General features: G+C 36.5%; 1 protein-coding gene across 3 annotated transcripts in view; it reads right to left on the bottom strand.

Moving 5' to 3' along the window:
* NSF (N-ethylmaleimide sensitive factor, vesicle fusing ATPase) overlaps window positions 1–19,478 on the bottom strand; it is a 161,542-nt gene that overhangs the window by 99,464 nt on the left and 42,600 nt on the right. For all 3 annotated transcript variants that reach the window (XM_036836863.1, XM_036836864.1, XM_036836866.1), the window contains exons 5-8: window positions 16,421–16,587; window positions 13,556–13,663; window positions 12,680–12,755; window positions 10,212–10,367 (exon numbers count right to left, since the gene is read on the bottom strand). In XM_036836863.1, coding sequence (XP_036692758.1) covers window positions 10,212–10,367; window positions 12,680–12,755; window positions 13,556–13,663; window positions 16,421–16,587 — 507 coding nt within the window. The remainder of the gene's footprint in view (window positions 1–10,211; window positions 10,368–12,679; window positions 12,756–13,555; window positions 13,664–16,420; window positions 16,588–19,478) is intronic.

Below are 19,478 nucleotides of genomic sequence, written 5' to 3'. Positions count from 1 at the left end.
AAAAGAAGAAGTAAAACTGTCACTGTCTGCAGATGACATGATACTATACACAGAGAATCCTAAAGATGCCACCAGGAAACTACTAGAGCTAATCAATGAATTTGGTAAAATTGCAGGATACATATTAATGCACAGAAATCTCTTGCATTCCTATACACTAACAACAAAAGGTCAGAAAGAGAAATTAAGGAAACAATCCCAGTCACCATTGCAACAAAAAGAATAAAATACCCTGGAATAAACCTACCTAAGGAGGTAAGACCTGTACTCAGAAAACTACAAGACACTGATGAAAGAAATCAAAGATGACACAAACAGAGGGAGAGATATACCATGTTCTTGGATTGGAAGAATCAATATTGTGAAAATGACTATACTACCCAAAGCAATCTACAGATTCAGTGCAATCGCTATCAAGTTACCAGTGGCATCTTTTACAGAACTAGAACAAAAAATCTTAAAATTTGTATGGAGACACAAAAGATCCTGAATAGCCAAAGCAGTCTTGAGGGAAAAAAATGGAGCTGGAGGAATCAGACTCCCTGACTTCAGACTATACTACAAAGCTACAGTAATCAAGACAATATGGTACTGGCACAAAAACAGAAATACAGATCAATGGAACAGGATAGAAAGCCCAGAGATAAACTCATGCACCTATGGTCAACTAATCTATGACAAAGGAGGCAAGGATATACAATGGAGAAAAGACAGTCTCTTCAATAAGTGGTGCTGGGAAAACTGGACAGCTACATGTAAAAGAATGAAATTAGAACACTCCCTAACACCATACACAAAAATAAACTCAAAATGGATTAGACACCTAAATGTAAGACTGGACACTATAAAACTCTTAGAGGAAAACATAGGAAGAACACTCTTTGACATAAATCACAGCAAGATCTTTTTTGATCCACCTCCTAGAGTAATGGAAATAAAAACAAAAGTAAACAAATGGGACCTAATGAAACTTAAAAGCTTTTGCACAGCAAAGGAAACTACAAACAAGACGAAAAGACAACGCTCAGAATGGGAGAAAATATTTGCAAATGAATCAACGGACAAAGGATTAATCTCCAAAATATATAAACAGCTCATGCAGCTCAACATTAAAAAAACAAACAACCCAATCCAAAAATGGGCAGAAGACCTAAATAGACATTTCTCCAAAGAAGACATACAGATGGCCAAGAAACACATGAAAAGCTGCTCAACATCACTAATTATTAGAGAAATGCAAATCAAAACTACAATGAGGTATCACCTCACACCAGTTAGAATGGGCATCAACAGAAAATCTACAAACAAATGCTGGAGAGGGTGTGGAGAAAACGGAACCCTCTTGCACTGTTGGTGGGAATGTCAATTGATACAGCCACTGTGGAGAACAGTATGGAGGTTCCTTAAAAAACTAAAAATAGAACTACCATATGACCCAGCAATCCCACTATTGGGCATATACCCAGAGAAAACCATAATTCAAAAAGACACATGCACCCCAATGTTCATTGCAGCACTACTTACAATAGCCAGGTCATGGAAGCAACCTAAATGCCCATCGACAGACGAATGGATAAAGAAGATGTGGTACATATATACAATGGAATATTACTCAGCCATAAAAAGGAACGAAATTGGGTCATGTGTAGAGACGTGGATGGATCTAGAGACTGTCCTACAGAGTGAAGTAAGTCAGAAAGAGAAAAACAAATATTGTATATTAACGCATATATTTGGAACCTAGAAAAATGGTCCAGATGAACTGGTTTGCAGAGCAGAAATAGAGACACAGATGTTGAGAAGAAACATATGGACACCAAGGGGGGAAAGTGGGGGGTGGGGGGGGGCGTGGTGGTGGGATGAATCGGGAGATTGGGATTGACATGTATACAGTGACGTGTATAAAATAGGTAACTAATAAGAAACTGCTGTATAAAAAATAAATAAAATTTAAAAAAAAAAAGGAATCCCAAATGAGACAGTTTGTCCACTCAAATTTTAAAACCCAAACAGATAAAGAGATCTTTATGCTTTCAGTCAATACCCTCACTGCCTTGACAGAAATCTGAGATTTTACAAAATACCTCTACTCTTAAAAAGAAAAAAGGGAAGAAGGAGGGGTGGGGGGAAGGGGGAGGAGCAGGAGGGGGAAAAAGAAGAGGAGGAGAAGGAGATGAAAAGGAGGATGACAAAGAGGAAGGAGGAGGAGGTAGTTTAACTCTTTAGCAGAGGAAGAGAGGCCAGAGAAGTTTAAACAGTTGTCTGATATCTAAATGCAAAGGTCAGATTTCTGTAGTTATTAACTATCTCTATATATACTCAATATGTAGAATTCTACCAAATCACTAAAGTACTGGATAATTTCTGAATTTGAAGGCTGTCATTTATAAGTGCATATAGGAAATGGTAGGGGGTGAGGCCAGACCTATAGATCTTCAGTGTTTTAATAATTCCTCCCTTCCTTTTCACCCCCAAACCTATTTTGTCTAAGTTCTCACAACCTTTACATATATGGAAAGCTTTGTAAATTTCCTTGAGAATTAATTCAGGAAGAAAGGCAAACGTGGAACATATGTACTCATCATAGGATATTCTCTGACACAAAATTCAAGGCTTTATTGACTACTTGATTCTTAGATCTCTTCAATATCCGGAGGGGCAGTTCAGAATACAGACCCTGGAACCAGACATCCTGATTTCCAAACCCAGTTCTGCCAATTACTAGTTGTACAAACTTAGTGAGTCATTTCCTTTTCCTCTTTTTCTCCTGGTTCCTGGACCAGGAGAACCAAGTTCTAGTCCTAGTTCTGCCTGTGACTTGCTTAGTGACCTTGGGCCACAGTTTCTGCATCTGTAAAGAGAAGGAGCCAGGGGACTGCACTAGATCGTGGTTCTCAACCAAGGGTGATTTTGCCCCCAGGGGATGTTTGACAATGTCTGGAGATACTTCTGGTTGTCACCACTAGAGATGAGATGGGGAGTGTTACTTGGCATCTAGTGGGTAGAGGCCAGTGATGCTGCTAAACATCCTACAGTGCAAAGGACAGCCAGCACCCCATGACAATTATCCGGCTCAAGATGTCAGTGGTGTCACAGTTGCAAAGCTCTTGGCTCCAGCTCCCTCAAAGACCACCTCAGAGGTCCCCAAGAAGTGGGGCTGAGAAAGCCCATTTGAACGGTTTTATGTTATGGGCTTTCATGAGAAAGGAGCAATGTAAGAGTTAACAGCATGGGACTTCCCTGGCGGTCCAGTGGCTAAGACTCTGCGCTCCCAATGCAGGGGGCCCAGGTTTGACCCCTGGTCAGGGAACTAGATCCCACATGCCGCACCTAAAGATCCCTCCTGCCGAAAAGAAGATCCCACATGCCGCAACTAAGAGCCGGCTCAGCCAAATAAATAAATAGAAAAAAAAAAAAGAGTTAACGGCATGGACTCTGAGGCCAGACTGCCTGAGTTCAAATGTGACTCCACCACTTACTAGCTATATGTCTTGGACCAATTACTCAACCTTTCTGACACTCAGTTTCCTCTCCATAAAATGGGGACAATATAGTATCTGCCTCATAAGGTTGTTGTGAGGATTAAATAAGTTAATATATGTAAAGCATTTAGAAGGGTGCTGGCCCTATATAGGTATTAGCTAACATCATCGTCACCACCTAAATATGGGAATAAAATGGAAAAAAACACCAACCATTTCACTTTAGGAGTCACATGAGTTAGGTTCCTCAGTGGAAAGGTTTTGAAGACTGAACAAATTCAAGCAGAGTTCCTCACACGTCAGAAACTCTGCTCTCCCTCCTTCCCTTCTCCCACTCTTTCCTCTCTAATGCTTCCACAGCTGCTTAAGCACTCAGATGCAAATGTTCTCACGGTTTGGAGGGAATACAAACTACTTGTACCCATTCTATAATGCAAAAAGTAATTGGAGGAGGTAGTTTGTTACACATCAAGAAATTGTTTTTATCTTTTAGTAGAAAAGGACAGGCACGTCTGCCTATGCTCGGTAAGGGGCTGCAATTAAAGCCCTGGGGATCCAGGTCTCACCCTCTTCTCCTCCACTGAAACTTCATGAAAGGAACGGGTCATATCTGTCCCCCTGCTCCTTTGCTGTGCTGTCAGGGGAGCCGCCACAAGACAGAAACAGCCTGTGATAGTACCTTTTTGTTTGTTTTTTAATTACACAAGTAGAAATATAATATCCCAGTTAAATATTCAGAGAAGAGGTACACAGAGTGAAAGAACAAAAATCTCCCTCTATTTCCATCTTAAATTCCCTTTCACAGAAGTAAACAATTTTTTTCAATTTAATGTGAGTCCATATGGACTTCTGTAATGCGTTTACTTCAGTTTTTTTAAATTACTAAAACATATCTGTACATTTAGAGCTATACCATTTTAAGATTCGCTTCACTCTATTCCACAATGAGGATGGGAGGATGCAGCATAGTTTATTTAATCATTTCCTTACTGGTGGACATTTAGGTAAAAACTTAGACTTCAACTTCATAGTGACCCGATTATTGATTTATAAGTAACTCAACTGTAGTTGCCAGCAAATCTAATCCATTGGTGATTCTATAGACAGCTCTGCCTCCCCAAAAGAAAGAAATCACTCTAAAAGTCTGTTTATAAATAAAAAATGCCAACTGAATTTACATATAATTTGACTCTGAGATATAAGCACAACTACATTATTTCTATTCAAATGTAAGTAAATTTAACCTGAAAAATTAAAACCAATGGAAAAATTAATTCAAGGTTAAATTTTTCAGTTTATTAAAAGGCACCCATAGTATTTTTAGGGTGTCTGCTTTATCTCTATATCCTGCTCTAGAGATTCTGGGAATCACATGATCATAAGGCCATTTTCTTCTTCTAATTAAAAAAAAAAAACAAAAACATAAATTCCCCAACCTGAGTTAGAATTAGTAAATTATTAAATTATTACATTCTTCATATTCAAGTATCATCTATAAGTACTCTGTGGAAAAGCAGAAAGGGTAAGTTTTGCATCTCTAACTAGTGAGCAATTGCTTTCTTTTCCTTTCTTAATAAATTACAGGCAGACTTGAACAGATGTCAGGTTGGCATTCAAAACCTAAAATATAGCTGAAAAGCAAGTTATGACTAATACAAGGAAAAAAGATGAATGTCAGAAAGCTTCATTTTTTTTTTTTTTTTTCAAATTTCAGATAAGCTCTTTAGCCTTAGGGTTCCTTTTACAGAGCCCTGGAGTTCGGTAAGATGTCTTAACCACCATGTAAATTGCAATCTCTCCTCATGAGTTGGGGGTGTGAAAATGCATTTTAAGAGTGTCAGTGTTTATGTTAATCTTAGCAAGAACTCCCTCTCTCCCAAATATGGCATGTACAAAACCTTAGTGCCCTTTCTTCCACTGTATTTTATTTGCACTGTTCTTAGCATGTGAAAGATGTCTGCATGTGACTGAAAGGCTCCTTATCTTCTCCGAAGCTCTACTTTGCAGAGTAACTGCAGTTTCACTTGTGATATCAGAAATGAGTTGCTTTCCTCTAGAATTTCAAAAGAAACCTTAAAAATACAGATTGAAAATGGACTTAGAGAGGGAGGCACAAAAGGGGGGACCAAAAAGAACAGTGTCAGTTTCAAAGAAAGGGCATACAAAACTCTAACCAGTGGCTTTCCTCCCCACTGGGCAGCCTGCATATCTACAAGGTACAGGTCCCCCCAAAGACAGGACAAGGCTTGAGGCCTTTAAGTCTCTACACTCTTTTCCTTTCAGCTCTAATACAGATAACTTCTGCAAAAGCCCCTTTCCTTGGATACATGTGAACCTAGTCCTAAAATTATATTACAATTCTTTAATTCTTTAACAATTATTTCACTGTTCTTTGAAAAAAAATTGTTATTGTTGTTTTTGCTCTGACATTTACAGTTTAGAGGTAACTGCCAGGGATGCCAAAAAATGAAGTTTCTTTGTGGAAACTATCTTTTCCAACAAAAGAGCTACAATGAGAACTGAGGTAATCAATTATTTATCCAGAGCACTCTGCACAAAACTGTACACAAGGGAATAAGCGTGGTGAATGTCTGAACAGGAGTGCATGCATATGCCATAGACACCTGGGTGCACTCAAGGACTGCTGAGTTTATTCACCCATACTTCCAGATGCTGGTCTTTGATGCCCACATTTCTATCCTGGGACCCAAAAGGTACTTCTATATTATCCCACAAATGATTTAAGGTCTTTCCTAACTTAACGGCTATCATTGTAGGCGTTGGAGGATATTCTAACTAAATTGCTGAGGGCATCCGCTAAGTGCAAGGTTTAGGTCTAGTTTTCCTTGCTAATGCTTTCATGTGCTTTCAAGGAAGAGCTGCCCCATGTGGGTTTGGGTGAGTCCAACTGCTCCAGACAAAGAAAAAGTTAGTTACACTGATTAAATAGTTGCACTGATTAAAACAAGAACAACAAAAGTCTAAACTGATATCCCCCCAAAGTAATCCCTTTTCATACTTCTACATATGACCTTTCTTCCATTCTCTATAGGGCTGGCTGTATGTGACTTCTTCTTTTCCCTTTTAAGGCCTTCCTTGACTTTAATTCTATAAAAATGTTACAACAAAAACAGGAAATACCTGAATGTATTTCAAGAGAGAAACTAACATTTTGGAAACTCTAGGACACTTATTTCATGTGTATTACCTCATCTGATCCCTATTTTTTCTGCATAAATGTGTGCCTCTGGTTAGTCCTTTGGTCTCTCTGTATCTCACTGGCAAAACTCTGTATTACTTAAGGTATATTTGCAGTTTTCAAAAGCAACAAGAAGTTTTTCAAGCGAAAGGAAAGAACTATATTACTTAACAATTATCAGTCTCATAAACACAATGACAGAAGATAATTCTAAATTTATCAAACTTTGTGAACTTGAAACTTTGATATACAGGCAAAAAGATTCATTTAGTTAAGATTCCTGTTTACAAAGCAGACATAACTCTAGACTCCATTGTAAAAACAATGATTTGGTCTCAAGCCAAAAGTAAAAATGTTCTCTGCTTAAACAAAATAAAATAGTCCCATAAGCTACGTTAATTATTCTTTTCTAATCCCTATTTTTTTTTCCATTTGAATTGATTTAACCAATCATATCCAGTGTCCAGTGAGATCCCACAACCATATAGGTTGACTATTTAGTTAACAGAGAATGAGGAAAAAAATTAGCTAATTTTGTTCCCACCCGGCAGGGTAAAAGAACACAGGATATATATAAAAAAGGACACATGTAATGTCATTTTATTTATTTATTTTTAATTAATTAATTTATTTTTGGCTGCGTTGGGTCTTCGTTGCTGCGCACGGGCTTTCTCTATTTGCGGCGAGTGGGGGCTACTCTTCGTTGTGGTGCGCGGGCTTCTCATTGCGGTGGCTTCTCTTGATGCGGAGCACAGGCTCTACGTGTGCGTGCTTCAGTAGTTGTGGCGCACGGGCTTAGCTGCTCCGTGGCATGTGGGATCTTCCCAGACCAGGGATCGAACCCGTGTCCCCTGCATTGGCAGGCGGATTCTTAACCGCTGCGCCACCAGGGAAGTCCCTGTAATGTCATTTTTAATTAAATGTAGCAATCTGTACTTTTATATACCTTTATCAAAGCCCAATGAGAACTTTAAAATCACACTGTACTTAGAAGGCAATGAAATAGTCTATTATGTAATTCCCCCGAAATTCAAACGAAAAAAGAAGCCTCTGTTGGAAAATAAGGAATGACACGTGCACAGCAAGAGAATTATTTTTCAGCCATTTTACCATAAAAAAAGTAGCATAAGGACACTGAGAATCTTCATTCAGAATAAAGAAAAAAATGTCTTTCAGTTCAGCTCAAAAGCCAAGGTACCTTTAGACTTAATGTCTTTTAAATCAAATTGATAACACAAGCTTCTGGAGAGCAAAAAGCCATAAAGAGAAAAAAATTTACTACATAAAAAAAAAAAAAAGAACTCATTTATGCCTAACTAAATCAGTATAAAAGTATTAGAAAAGTAAATCCATAAAAAAAGGTTCTGGGGATTTCCCTGGTGGTGCAGTGGTTGGGAGTCTGCCTGCCAGTGCAGGGGACACGGGTTCGAGCCCTGGTCTGGGAAGATCCCACATGCCACAGAGCAGCTGAGCCCATGCGCCACAACTACTGAGCCTACGCTCTAGAGCCCGTGAGCCACAACTACGGAGCCCACGTGCCACAACTACTGAAGCCCGTGCACCTGGAGCCCATGCTCCACAATAAGAGAAGCCAACGCAGTAAGAAGCCCACGCACTGCAACTAGAGAAAGCTCAAGCGCAGCAACGAAGACCCGATGCAGCCATAAATAAATAAATAAAATATAGTAATTCTTTGTTTGCCTAAAACAAGTTAATGGTTAATGTTGCAATTAAATAAAAGATTTATTTAAAAGAAAAGGTTCTGGGTAGTAGTACTCACCAACAAAACTGAAATTCAAGGTCCCTGGTCAAAAAGCACATTAACAACAACAAAAAGCATACTATATAATTCAACTAATTTCAATATGGATTGCAAAAACAGATTAAAGTCACTCAGAAATTCCAAATCTGTTTTGATTTAATTTCAAACTCTTCAACAGCTGGCAGAGTCACAAATAGACTGAAATGAGTTTACTCCTTTATGTGTTATCTCCTCAACCTCAGACAGAGGCCCTAATGAGCAGGGTTTGGATAATGCACAAACAGGAAACTAGTATCTGAATAACTGAATCCTCAAAAGTTTCTAAACCGTGAGAAAATACTTATACTATAATTAAAAGATATAACTTATGGAAGCAGTATTTTTTCTACTGTTGGCTGAAGAGTATACATGCTCAAAGAAACAATCATTAGACTATTTCTATATGGGGCTCAGGCTTGAAAACTAGTAAAAATATTCCACAAGAATAACTTAGAACATTTGGAATCACCCTTTAATCTCTGCTTATACCCCAAGTATACTTAAACAATATTTCCATGTCTTTATTTAAAAGTTTTATGGATTTATTATGCCTCAAAATACACATTACCAAGATAGTGAACTACCATATTTTTAACTATTTTCCAAATTAAAATTCTGTTTTTTATGGACTTGGCCTTTGTATCTTTCAGATAGAAAAGTATGCTATTGCCATTTCAAGGTGTATAAAACTCAGGTGATGAGGGTCTCTGTCATTTTCTCTTAATCCAAATCCAAACTCGACCTTTAGCCAGTGAACAGGTGTGTGATGTGCCTGTAATTTATCAGAGTGAGCGACCAGGCAGAAAAGCTACCAACAATAGGAGGTTGATAGAACCAAGCACTTAGTGCCTGGAAAGCAGTTCTTATCCCCACCATGATGAATATACTTTTATCTCCCAGTAGCAATTTAAAGATAAAGAATGATGGAGGTGAAGGGAGTAATATATTTGTATTCCTTCAGTTTTTTTGGATACTGTTTTTAATACTAATAGTCTGCCAGAAGCTGTTATGTTATAAATTCCTTTCTCAGATATTCTGTTGCTCACATTCCAATCCAACCTATGATATGGATATGAAAACAGTCATGACAGCATTTCCACCGGGGCAAATAAAGCCATTTCACACACACAGATAAATTAAATAAACCTTCAAGAAAAAAGTGATAAATGACTAGTGCATTTCTTTGTACGCAACATGGAAATTCCAACGTCTATCCTGCATCTGTCCTTTTGCACAAATTTAAAACATGTCAAGTATCCATTTACTAGGTATGAAGATGCACCAACTGGGTAATACAACAGTACAATAAAAAGAAACAACAGCTAATATTAGAACAACGCCCATAGTCTAATCGGTAATGACTATTCAGCAGGGTAAATCTGACCTCTAGTGAATCTTTAAAGTCAGATGAAATCTTTAAATATGCCCTATTAAAAAATTCATAAATATATAAATAAAATGAAATTTCTAAATATGTCCTATAGAAAAATATACTTGAATACATAAAATCAAGCAACCACAAATATTTCTATGATTTCCCCATAAAATTAAAATGTAATTTTAAAAATCCTAATACTTTCAAAGATTTTTTTAACTTTTTTTTTAAAGTTAAAAATACTTTGTCAGGTCTGAAAAATAATTTCAAAACATTACTGAAAAGAGACTTTATCACATCCATTTCTTTAAAAAACAATACAAGATTTTATCAAATTTTCCTTTTTAAACTCACCCATCTGTTCCACAATCTCTGGAGGAAATACCCGGGAAGCAAACGCTCGTCGAAAAATATCTGAGAATTCCTTGTCCAGACCTCCTATTCCCATTTTTTCAAAGTTCCAGTCAGGATTGATGATAGACTGGCGGTTTTCCTTGGTTTTAGCTTTGCCTGTGTCAAGCAAAGACAATCAAACGTGAGACAAGAACCTCATCACTAAATGTAAAAAGACAGAACTCCCTGGGTATCCTCAGTGAATAAAGAAAAGCTACCCTTATACAAAGATGAACAACATGCTCTTAGCTGACTTCTAAGAAGGATGAGTTTTGCTATATTCACTACTTTATCTGGTCCCCATTTAGGGTCAGTAAAACACTTTCAAAATGACTAGCTAAACTCATGCTGCAGTCAATCCGTGGAGTCTGGTCTTATTAACCTCTTAATCCTAACCAAGTTAACTAACTTGGTTGATTAGAAGAAACACCATGTGCATGTCTGATGAAGAAAACACTAGTTGCCAGAAATGCAACTGAAATCTAGCAGTCCCTCAAGGTTCCTAGAGCAAGATTTAAAAATACATATATTTATCTAGATTAAGTATATAATTGGGAATATAACCCCTGAGTCTGAAAAGATGCACTAAGTTTGATGCCTTATTTTTGGTTTTTCTTCATCTGCACACAAAAGTCTAAAATCATCCTAAAGTCTTTCATGATTTCAAAATTCATGTTTTCAAATTCTTTCACAAATGAAAATTATCTAACTTAAATGTCATAGTGCCCCCTAAAGTAACTCAAGAGAACCACATTAACTATCTCAAACACAAAGAATAAAAGTGCCTTAGTACATTCCACTATAAACAAAAAAAAGAAAGTAATATTATAGTTTTTTTTTTAATTAGGGAATAAAAGGTCACATTAGAAAAAGTTTACCCTAGAAAAAGAAAAGATGCTAGTTGTATAGTTAGAGTTTTGTGGACTTAAACATTTCCTTTATGAAGCTATCAAAAATATTTTTCTTACACTCTACTGCCCTCTTGTGGTCAAATTTACTGCATGTTAAATCACTACACAATTTTACTTTCCCACGGAAAAAAAACTATCACACCTTTGCATGAATTACTTAGAAATATCCACATTGTACGAAAGTCATGCGACTCTCTTGGGATAATATACCTTAACAAAATGTGTACAGAATATGATATACAAAGAAATCACTCCAGAAATGTATTGGATCAATAATAGGAGATTATGATATAGCCTACATCCATGAAACAGTATGTATAGTCATTAAAAATTATATTGTAGAAGTGTATTTATTAAGATGCTTGAAATATGCTAAGCAAAAAAGAACAAATTATAAAACAGTATGAAAATATAATCAAATTTAAAAATTTTAGAGTGTGTTATTTTTGAGTATCCATATTTCATGAGCTAAATATTTTATTTTATAATTAAGAAAAAACAATAAGAGAGGAATGATAATTTATGGATCAAGAGAAAGGCCACATATTTGAAGTTAAATGACTTTGGATATAATGGTGTGCAACCATCGAAAATCCTCTACCTTGTACTGGGTTAGACATAACACAGTTAAGTCAACCAAAAATAAGAATTACTATACAATTAACAGCATCATTATTCTGGTGAGTTACTATTTGTAGAGATCAATCTGCATTATTTTAATATAATAAAAGTAGGGCTAACGTACAAGAGTAGGACTGAACTATGAATCTGTTGGAAAGACGCTCTTTACCTGCACATTCATCATTTAACTCAATCAGTAATGGATGTGATGCTAGTATCACATTTAACACACAACCGGCTGAGGGACATCCTACAAAATAAGTGACCAGCTCTCAAGGTCGTGAAAGACAATGAAAATCTGAGGAACTGTCAGAGACTGGAGAAGACTATGGAAACTAACCCACTAAATGCAATGTGGAATCCCGAGTTAGATCCTGGAACAGAAAAAGGACATGATGAAAAAACTGGTGAAATCCAAATAAAGTCTGTAGTTTAGTTAGTAGCAATGGAACCACGTTAATTTAGTTTTGGTGGCTGTACTATGGTTATTTAAGATCTAACATCAGAGGAAGCTGGTGAAGGGTATACAGGAACTTTCTGAACTATTTTTTATGGAACCTCTGTAAGCCTGAACTTATCTCAATATTAAAAGTTTAAAAATTAATTTTATCTGTATCTTTTCCCTTATTTTTAATGTAGTTACTAGGAAATTAAAAATGACATACATGGCTCACATTATATTTCTATTGGACAACACTGACATAGTGAAGGTTTTAAATTCTTTTCTACATCATCACATTTGACAGATATGAAACACTCCATGATTCTGCGATAAGCCTCCTCAAGGGAGGTGTCCCTATTCTCCTTCCCCGCTTAAAAATCACTGAAGTTGAGTCACATGTTATAATAGAGATAGTCCCACTTTACTCAGAATCTTCTAAAAACTGTAAATCTTACCAATAAGATTGAGTGATGAATTTTCTGCTTTTTCAAATGCAACTTGACTGTTTCCAACAACCAGTCCTACTTCAATCTGTATAGAAAGACAGTAATTAGTAGTTAGTCTAATAGCAGACTTCTGGACTTCTCAAAGCAAGGCAGAAAACAAAGGGGAAATGAGGTCTCTCTGAGCAAAGTAAATCTTCCAAACTATCAGCTAAGTTACATTTACTTCAGTCATAATTACCTTCTATTATTCCTATTTTATTTCAACACATATATTTTTGATAACACCTGTCTTATTATTTATTTACAATAAATATCACTTGCATTCAACCAGAATTACAAGTACGTATACAAATTTCAAATTACTATTAGATCTGCAAATAAGTATATTTTACACTATATTTTAATAAATATGCTGGCTAGAAAAGCAATTTTTTCCCCTACTATCTTAAAAAAAAGAGCACATAGGGGCTTCCCTGGTGGCGCAGTGGTTAAGAATCTGCCTGCCAATGCAGGGGACACAGGTTCGTGCCCCGGTCTGGGAAGATCCCACATACTCCGGAGTGGCTAGGCCCGTGAGCCACAACTACCGAGCCTGCGCGTCTGGAGCCTGTGCTCCGCAACGGGAGAGGCCGCGACAGTGAAAGGCCCGCGCACCGCGATGAAGAGTGGCCCCTGCTCGCCGCAACTGGAGAAAGCCCTTGCACAGAAACGAAGACCCAACACAGCCATAAATAAATACATACATACATATATACATAAATAAATAAATAAATAAAAAAGAAAGAGCACATAATATAAAAGAAATCACTGAGGGAGAGAATGGCTAGGAAAATTATATTAATTTGCATAATGCACATCATAAAGATTATTAAAAATAAAACATACCTTTTGTCTTTTACCCGCCGCAGGCTCTCCCTTCAGGATGCTAGGATCCATGGCTTCAATGTCTTTTACCAGTAAGCCAAAAAGCTTTTCATTGAAGCTAAACACAAGCTATGTAGAAAAGAAGTAAGGGGAGAAAAATCACTTCATGATTCAATGGCTTGATTCTCACATCATCATCAATGTTTTCCAAATGCAGGCAAGCAGCTTTCTCTTGTGTATCACCACGAGCAAACTACCCACATAACCAATGAGAGGTAACCATTGGTTACCATAACCAACTAACATTTATTGAGTACCTGCTGTGTGCCAAACAAACATTACAGGAGGTTCTGTAATTAATACTCACAAACTCTCTTGCAAACAGAAAGTATTCCTCAGTTTTACTAGGAAGGAAGCTGAGATCCAGAGAGGGGCTAACAATGGGACCTAGAGTCACAGTAAACGACAGTGCCAGGATGCAAGCCTGGGTGTGTGACTCTAAAATAATGCTTTTCTACAACCAATACAAAGTGCCTGTCATTCAAGTGCAGAGACAGCTTCTGAATGGTCATTCATTCACCAAATATTTATTGAGTACCTTCTACAAGCTAGGCCCTCTTCTAGGTACTGGGGTATAACAAAAATATAATAAACAAAACTGACTGTCAGTCCTGCCACTACTAATTACTACGAATGAGAATAAATACTAAGAAAAATGATTTGAAGTAAGATATTTATTTCTTCTCTGTATTATGGAGGATTTTGTTTCATGGGTTTATAGACATCTGCATGTTACTGGGTTTTAAATTATTACAAATACCAAAGCGTTTTCTATTAAAATACAAAAGCTAATGGAGAAGGTAAAAACAATGAAGTTTAGTCAGGCAATCTGAGCACAACTATCAGTCAGAAAGTGTAGGCATCCAGGAGGACTATGGTAAAGCAAAGCAATGCACAGGTAAGTCAACAAATTATCAGCTAATCTCTGCCATCCTGGGGAGCCTCCTCAATCCATCTAATCCAAAGTAGCAGTCCAGTGGCTCTCTAGTGCATCATCCCATTTTACTGACATCAAAGTACTAAACAGTACGTGGCATTTCTTATTTTCTGTCTTTCCCAACTAGAAAGTAAGCTCTATGAGGGTAGGAATTCTGTTTATTTTGTTCACTGCAGATTCACAGGGATACTAAAATAGTATTTATTGAACACATACTAGGTGTTCAATAAGCATTTAATTAATTAATTGATCCACTGACTAATAGGTTCTTGTCTCAGCTACACCCCTGGCTGAGAAGGTCATGGACCTTCGCTGGACCTAAATAAAATTCCTCATTTGCAAAATGAGGTTAGACAAGATAACCTCTGAGGTTCATTACAATTCTAGTACTTTTAAAAACAATAATATCCTTTTCCTGTCTACCAGTAATTGAGTTTCCACTTGTGAAAGTTTGATATTATGATGTATGGTTTATCCAAATCCTTAGAGTCTCATTTCTCCAGATAATGACACTCCATTCACTCCCACAGGTCTTTCCTTCTACCACTTCTCCCATTCCCCATCTTACAGACCTTCCCATGTGAGAGACGCAAAGACAGTCTATGTAACTCATTACAGATCAGAATTCTATAAGGTGGGATTCTCAAACTTTCTGATCTCAGGATCCCTTTATATATAAGCCTAAACATTTTTGAGGACCCCCCAAATTTTGTTTATATGGATTATATCTCTTGATAGTCACTGTATTAGAAATTAGAACAAGAAACTTATTTTTCAAAAAACAATTAAGTACATTATGTGTTAATAACATATTTTTAATTTGTTAAAAAAATCCCTCCATTTTCCAAAATAAAAAAATATAAATGGGAAGAGTGGCACTGTGACATTTTCGCAAACCTCTTTAATTTCTTGCTCAATGGAAGACTGCTGGACGCCCGTGTCTGCTTTAGCAGTCAGTGTGCTATGCTATACCCGTCACACAGTCTACAAGACTCCCCTGTAGACTTGTGAGACAATAAGAGGAAAAGGGCACATAATGTCTTGATATTATTATGAAAATAGTTTTGACTTCACAAACCCCTTGAAAGGGCCTCAGGGACCCCCACAGGTCTCTGGACCACAGTTTGAGAACAGCTGCTATGGAGCTATGGCAGGAGGAAGGAATTAGGAATGATTAAGAAAAGTCATAGAGAACGAGACAAATGTAATGGTGAGGTCAAAAGAGCAGTGATTATTTATGTGTACAAACAGCAATTTATGAACTCATACATTTTTTAACTAAAATTTTAAAAGAACAGATTTTCTTCCTAGGAGGTTAAACAATATGATATTAACTGAAGTCAAAAAAAAGGGAGCAATGTAAATATCATTTTCAAGAAAAGAAAATCTGGGTTTCAAAAGCTCCATGAAAAAAACTAAATATATATATATATATATATATATATATACACACACACACACACATATACGTACACACACACACACACAATTTTCTTAAGATTCTCAAAGAAGTTCATAACCAAAAAAGTTAAGAATTACTTTTCTACAGAAATATATCAGTAAAAGAGAAAGACATCCAGAGACAAATGTCCCACAATAAGAAAAGAAGAAATCTGAGACATGTATGTCTATAGTATTTCCAAATTTACAGAAAGAAAAGCTGCTGTAATTATATATGACGCTGTAACCTAAAAGCTACTTTAGAATTTTTCTGAACAGACTGCTAGAGGTTCAGCAAACATATTTCCCTCACTTTTTATCACTCATCTTAGATATAGCTGTTCACATGCAAAGCGCCTCTCAGTTTTTAAAAAACAGAATTAATTTTCCACAACTGCAGAGATTAGAATGTCTATAAATGAAAGAAATGAAAGAAAATTTAAAACTACCTGTTGTCCCACTGAGAATGCCTGGTTGTTGAACTGCTGAATGAATTCTGCGGCCATCTTGTCAGTATCATAAGGGTTAGAGTCGATACTTTTTTTCTGCAGGAAATCAATCTCGACGGTCATTGTGCCAATACATTGTTTGGCTTTGTCAAATGTATATAAGGACACTAGAGAAAAAAAGAAGCATTTTTTAAATCACAGAGACACCAAATACTTGCTGTGCTTCAAGTAACTAAAAGTTTCATATAAATGAATTATAACAGAACTTGACCAAAAGGGGATTTTACATGGCCTTCATTGGAGGGACACATAGGCACAGATTTTTAAAAATAATAATAACCACTAGAGATGTGCTTCCCTCTGACTTAATTAGAACATACTGAACAGCACTCTCCTGTACTTTCACCCCTCACCCGACTCTTCTAGGGAAATCACAGCCCTCCCTACACAGCCTCTGCATCTTCCTCCTTCTCATTAAACAGAGGACAAAATGACAATGGGAAGTCCCAGTGGAGTTGGCATAACATACTGTTTCCAAACAAGATTTTTGTTTGACACAAGAAAGAGCTAAGGTGAGAGGTGTGTGGGCTCTTTTGCCCTAACAAATTAGAATGTAGGACACACACACACAGACACAAAAACCTTGAGAAAAAAAAAAAATGTTTACTAGAGGGATTTCCTCCAGAGCAACACAGAGTGTGACATCTCTTTTTTTAATACTACAGGAATATTTACTGAGCACCTATGATATGCAGGGAACTACAGTAAGTTCTACATGTATAACAGGACAAAGGCCAGGTTTTTAGCTCTTCTTTGTATTAACAGCACCCAACAGTGTCTGTAGGATGCTTAATATATTCACGAACTGTTTAAATGAAACAACAGCAGCAAAATACCTATCGTCTCCATGCTAATAACACAGGAGGCAAGACAAAGGGACTTTGGAGTCTGTGTGTTTCAACAGAGTCTGTTAGTAACCAGAAGACTCTCTGTGCCTTGATTTGTCGGTAAAATAAGACTGCCTAGATAAATCTTTATGGTCCTTTCATACTCAATTTCTGTTCTAAACTTATCTCTTATAGTCTAGCCACTTGAAGAATGTCCAAGGAGTTTCTGTAAATCCTCTGAATGAAATTGCTTGAGTCATCATATTTTTATACTTTGGTTTGCCATAATAAAGGGGACACACATATTTTAAAGATAAACATTTTCAAAAGCAAAATAACAAAGAAAGCCAGGGTGAGGGTTGGGAAATTCACTGAAGATTGAAGAATAAGTTCAAATCTCAGCTGAAAGTTTCAGAATACTCTCTGACCTCCACTTCTGGGTGTTTTGTTCTTTAACATTTCCTAGAAAGTACAGGTTACATTTCGAGTAACTTTCATACGCAAGAGAGCTTAGTTGTTTCCCAAATAATGAAGATATTTATGGGATGAAATATTAATGTGAAAAGGAATAAGTTGATTCAGCAATTCCATTTCCGGGTGTCTGTCCCAGAAAGACTCTTGAACGTTTGCCTAAAAAGAGATTTATAGGGAGGTTCATTGCAGCATTATTTCTAATAGTCAAACACTTAAAAAATGCTGATCAGTAGGGAAATGATTAATAAAATGTGGCATATTCATAATGTGGAATAATGTATAGCAATTAAAATTAAAACTTGATGTATATTTAATAAAGATAGATGGTCCATTAAAATATAATAGCGAGTGAAAAAAGTACACTTCAGAAAGATGTGCACAATATAATACCATTTTGTGCATTAAAGACTCCAAAACAATTCCATAATATCATAATGCATATATATGTATGCATATATATACACATATGCATTTACACATGTGTATATATACATGTGTGCATCATCCTTATATCAAGAACTTTGAATAAGTGTATTAAAATATCATCATTACTGACTATAGTTTTCAAATGCATTTTAATTTAAGGTCAATGTTCCTAAACAGAAAAGACCAAGCTGTTATAATCTCAAATGCTAGAACAGTACCATGGACAGTTTCATAGGCAGCACCATGGCCAGCACCATCATCAGCCCCAAAGGGACAGATGCCCTGAAGGTTTCAACCAGAAGCAAAGGGCCAGAAGGTTGAGAATGTTTTCTTATTTTATGATTAATAGCATTTTAATGTCAAAGACTAATAAAAAATATTTTTATAAACAAAAAAAATTATAGCCAATGCTTTGAATAAATAGGCATTACAAAGACAGGTAATGGTCAGAAACATGTGTTAATTGAACATCAGTCTGCAGTACTTAAAATATGGCATTTCCAGATGGAAAGAAGACTAAATGATTCTTCTAAGAAGATTTAGTCTGAGGACTAAAATCATTGACTTGAGTGAAAAAATGTCTCCTTGCAGACAGAACTCCTGTTCAGAATCTTTGAATTAGCACTCCCCTTCATACCAAACTTCTTACCCTTTCTTTGCCTACATCTCTACTTACACGGAAGCAGCTTTCTATCTTTATGCTACATCATGACATCACTCAGGGCCCGAAACCCTTCCTTGCCTCATGCTTATTCCACCTTAGTCCCACCTGAACACTTAGTTTTATAACTTTGCCCATTAGGTCTGTTTGAGTTGCCTTTTAAAGAACTGACTTTACATTCAAGATAAGCATTTCTGGTAGCAGGAGAATGCTTTAAACACAATTCAGGCCACAAAACATTATTTCTCATTTCATCTTGAATTTTCACTTCTCCACAACAGAATTTATCTGCATTAAAAGTTAAATTTACACACATTCTACCCTATATTTAGAAAAGTAAGTTTAAGGAAATTAGAAACCTAAGCTACATACACACCCATTTTCTCATTAGATTTAACAAGTGTTCATGTTTATTTCTGCCACTGTCCACAAATAGGGAACCCTGGCTTCATGCACTGACCTACTTCCCTTTGGCGCCAAACTCCTTTACTGTCTCAGCTTCACACTATGCTTCAGGTGAGGAGGTGATAGTTAAGGGAATCACTTATGTCAGTGTTTCCAAAAATGTAGCTGATAAGAGCTACTTAAGGGTGATTGTTAAAAACACAGA

The sequence above is a fragment of the Balaenoptera musculus genome, chromosome 20, assembly GCF_009873245.2.
Source record: "Balaenoptera musculus isolate JJ_BM4_2016_0621 chromosome 20, mBalMus1.pri.v3, whole genome shotgun sequence".
Classification (NCBI taxonomy): Eukaryota; Metazoa; Chordata; class Mammalia; order Artiodactyla; family Balaenopteridae; genus Balaenoptera; species Balaenoptera musculus.
The sequence above is the reverse complement of the archived record's forward strand: the minus strand, read 5'-3'. Positions and strand labels throughout refer to the sequence as shown.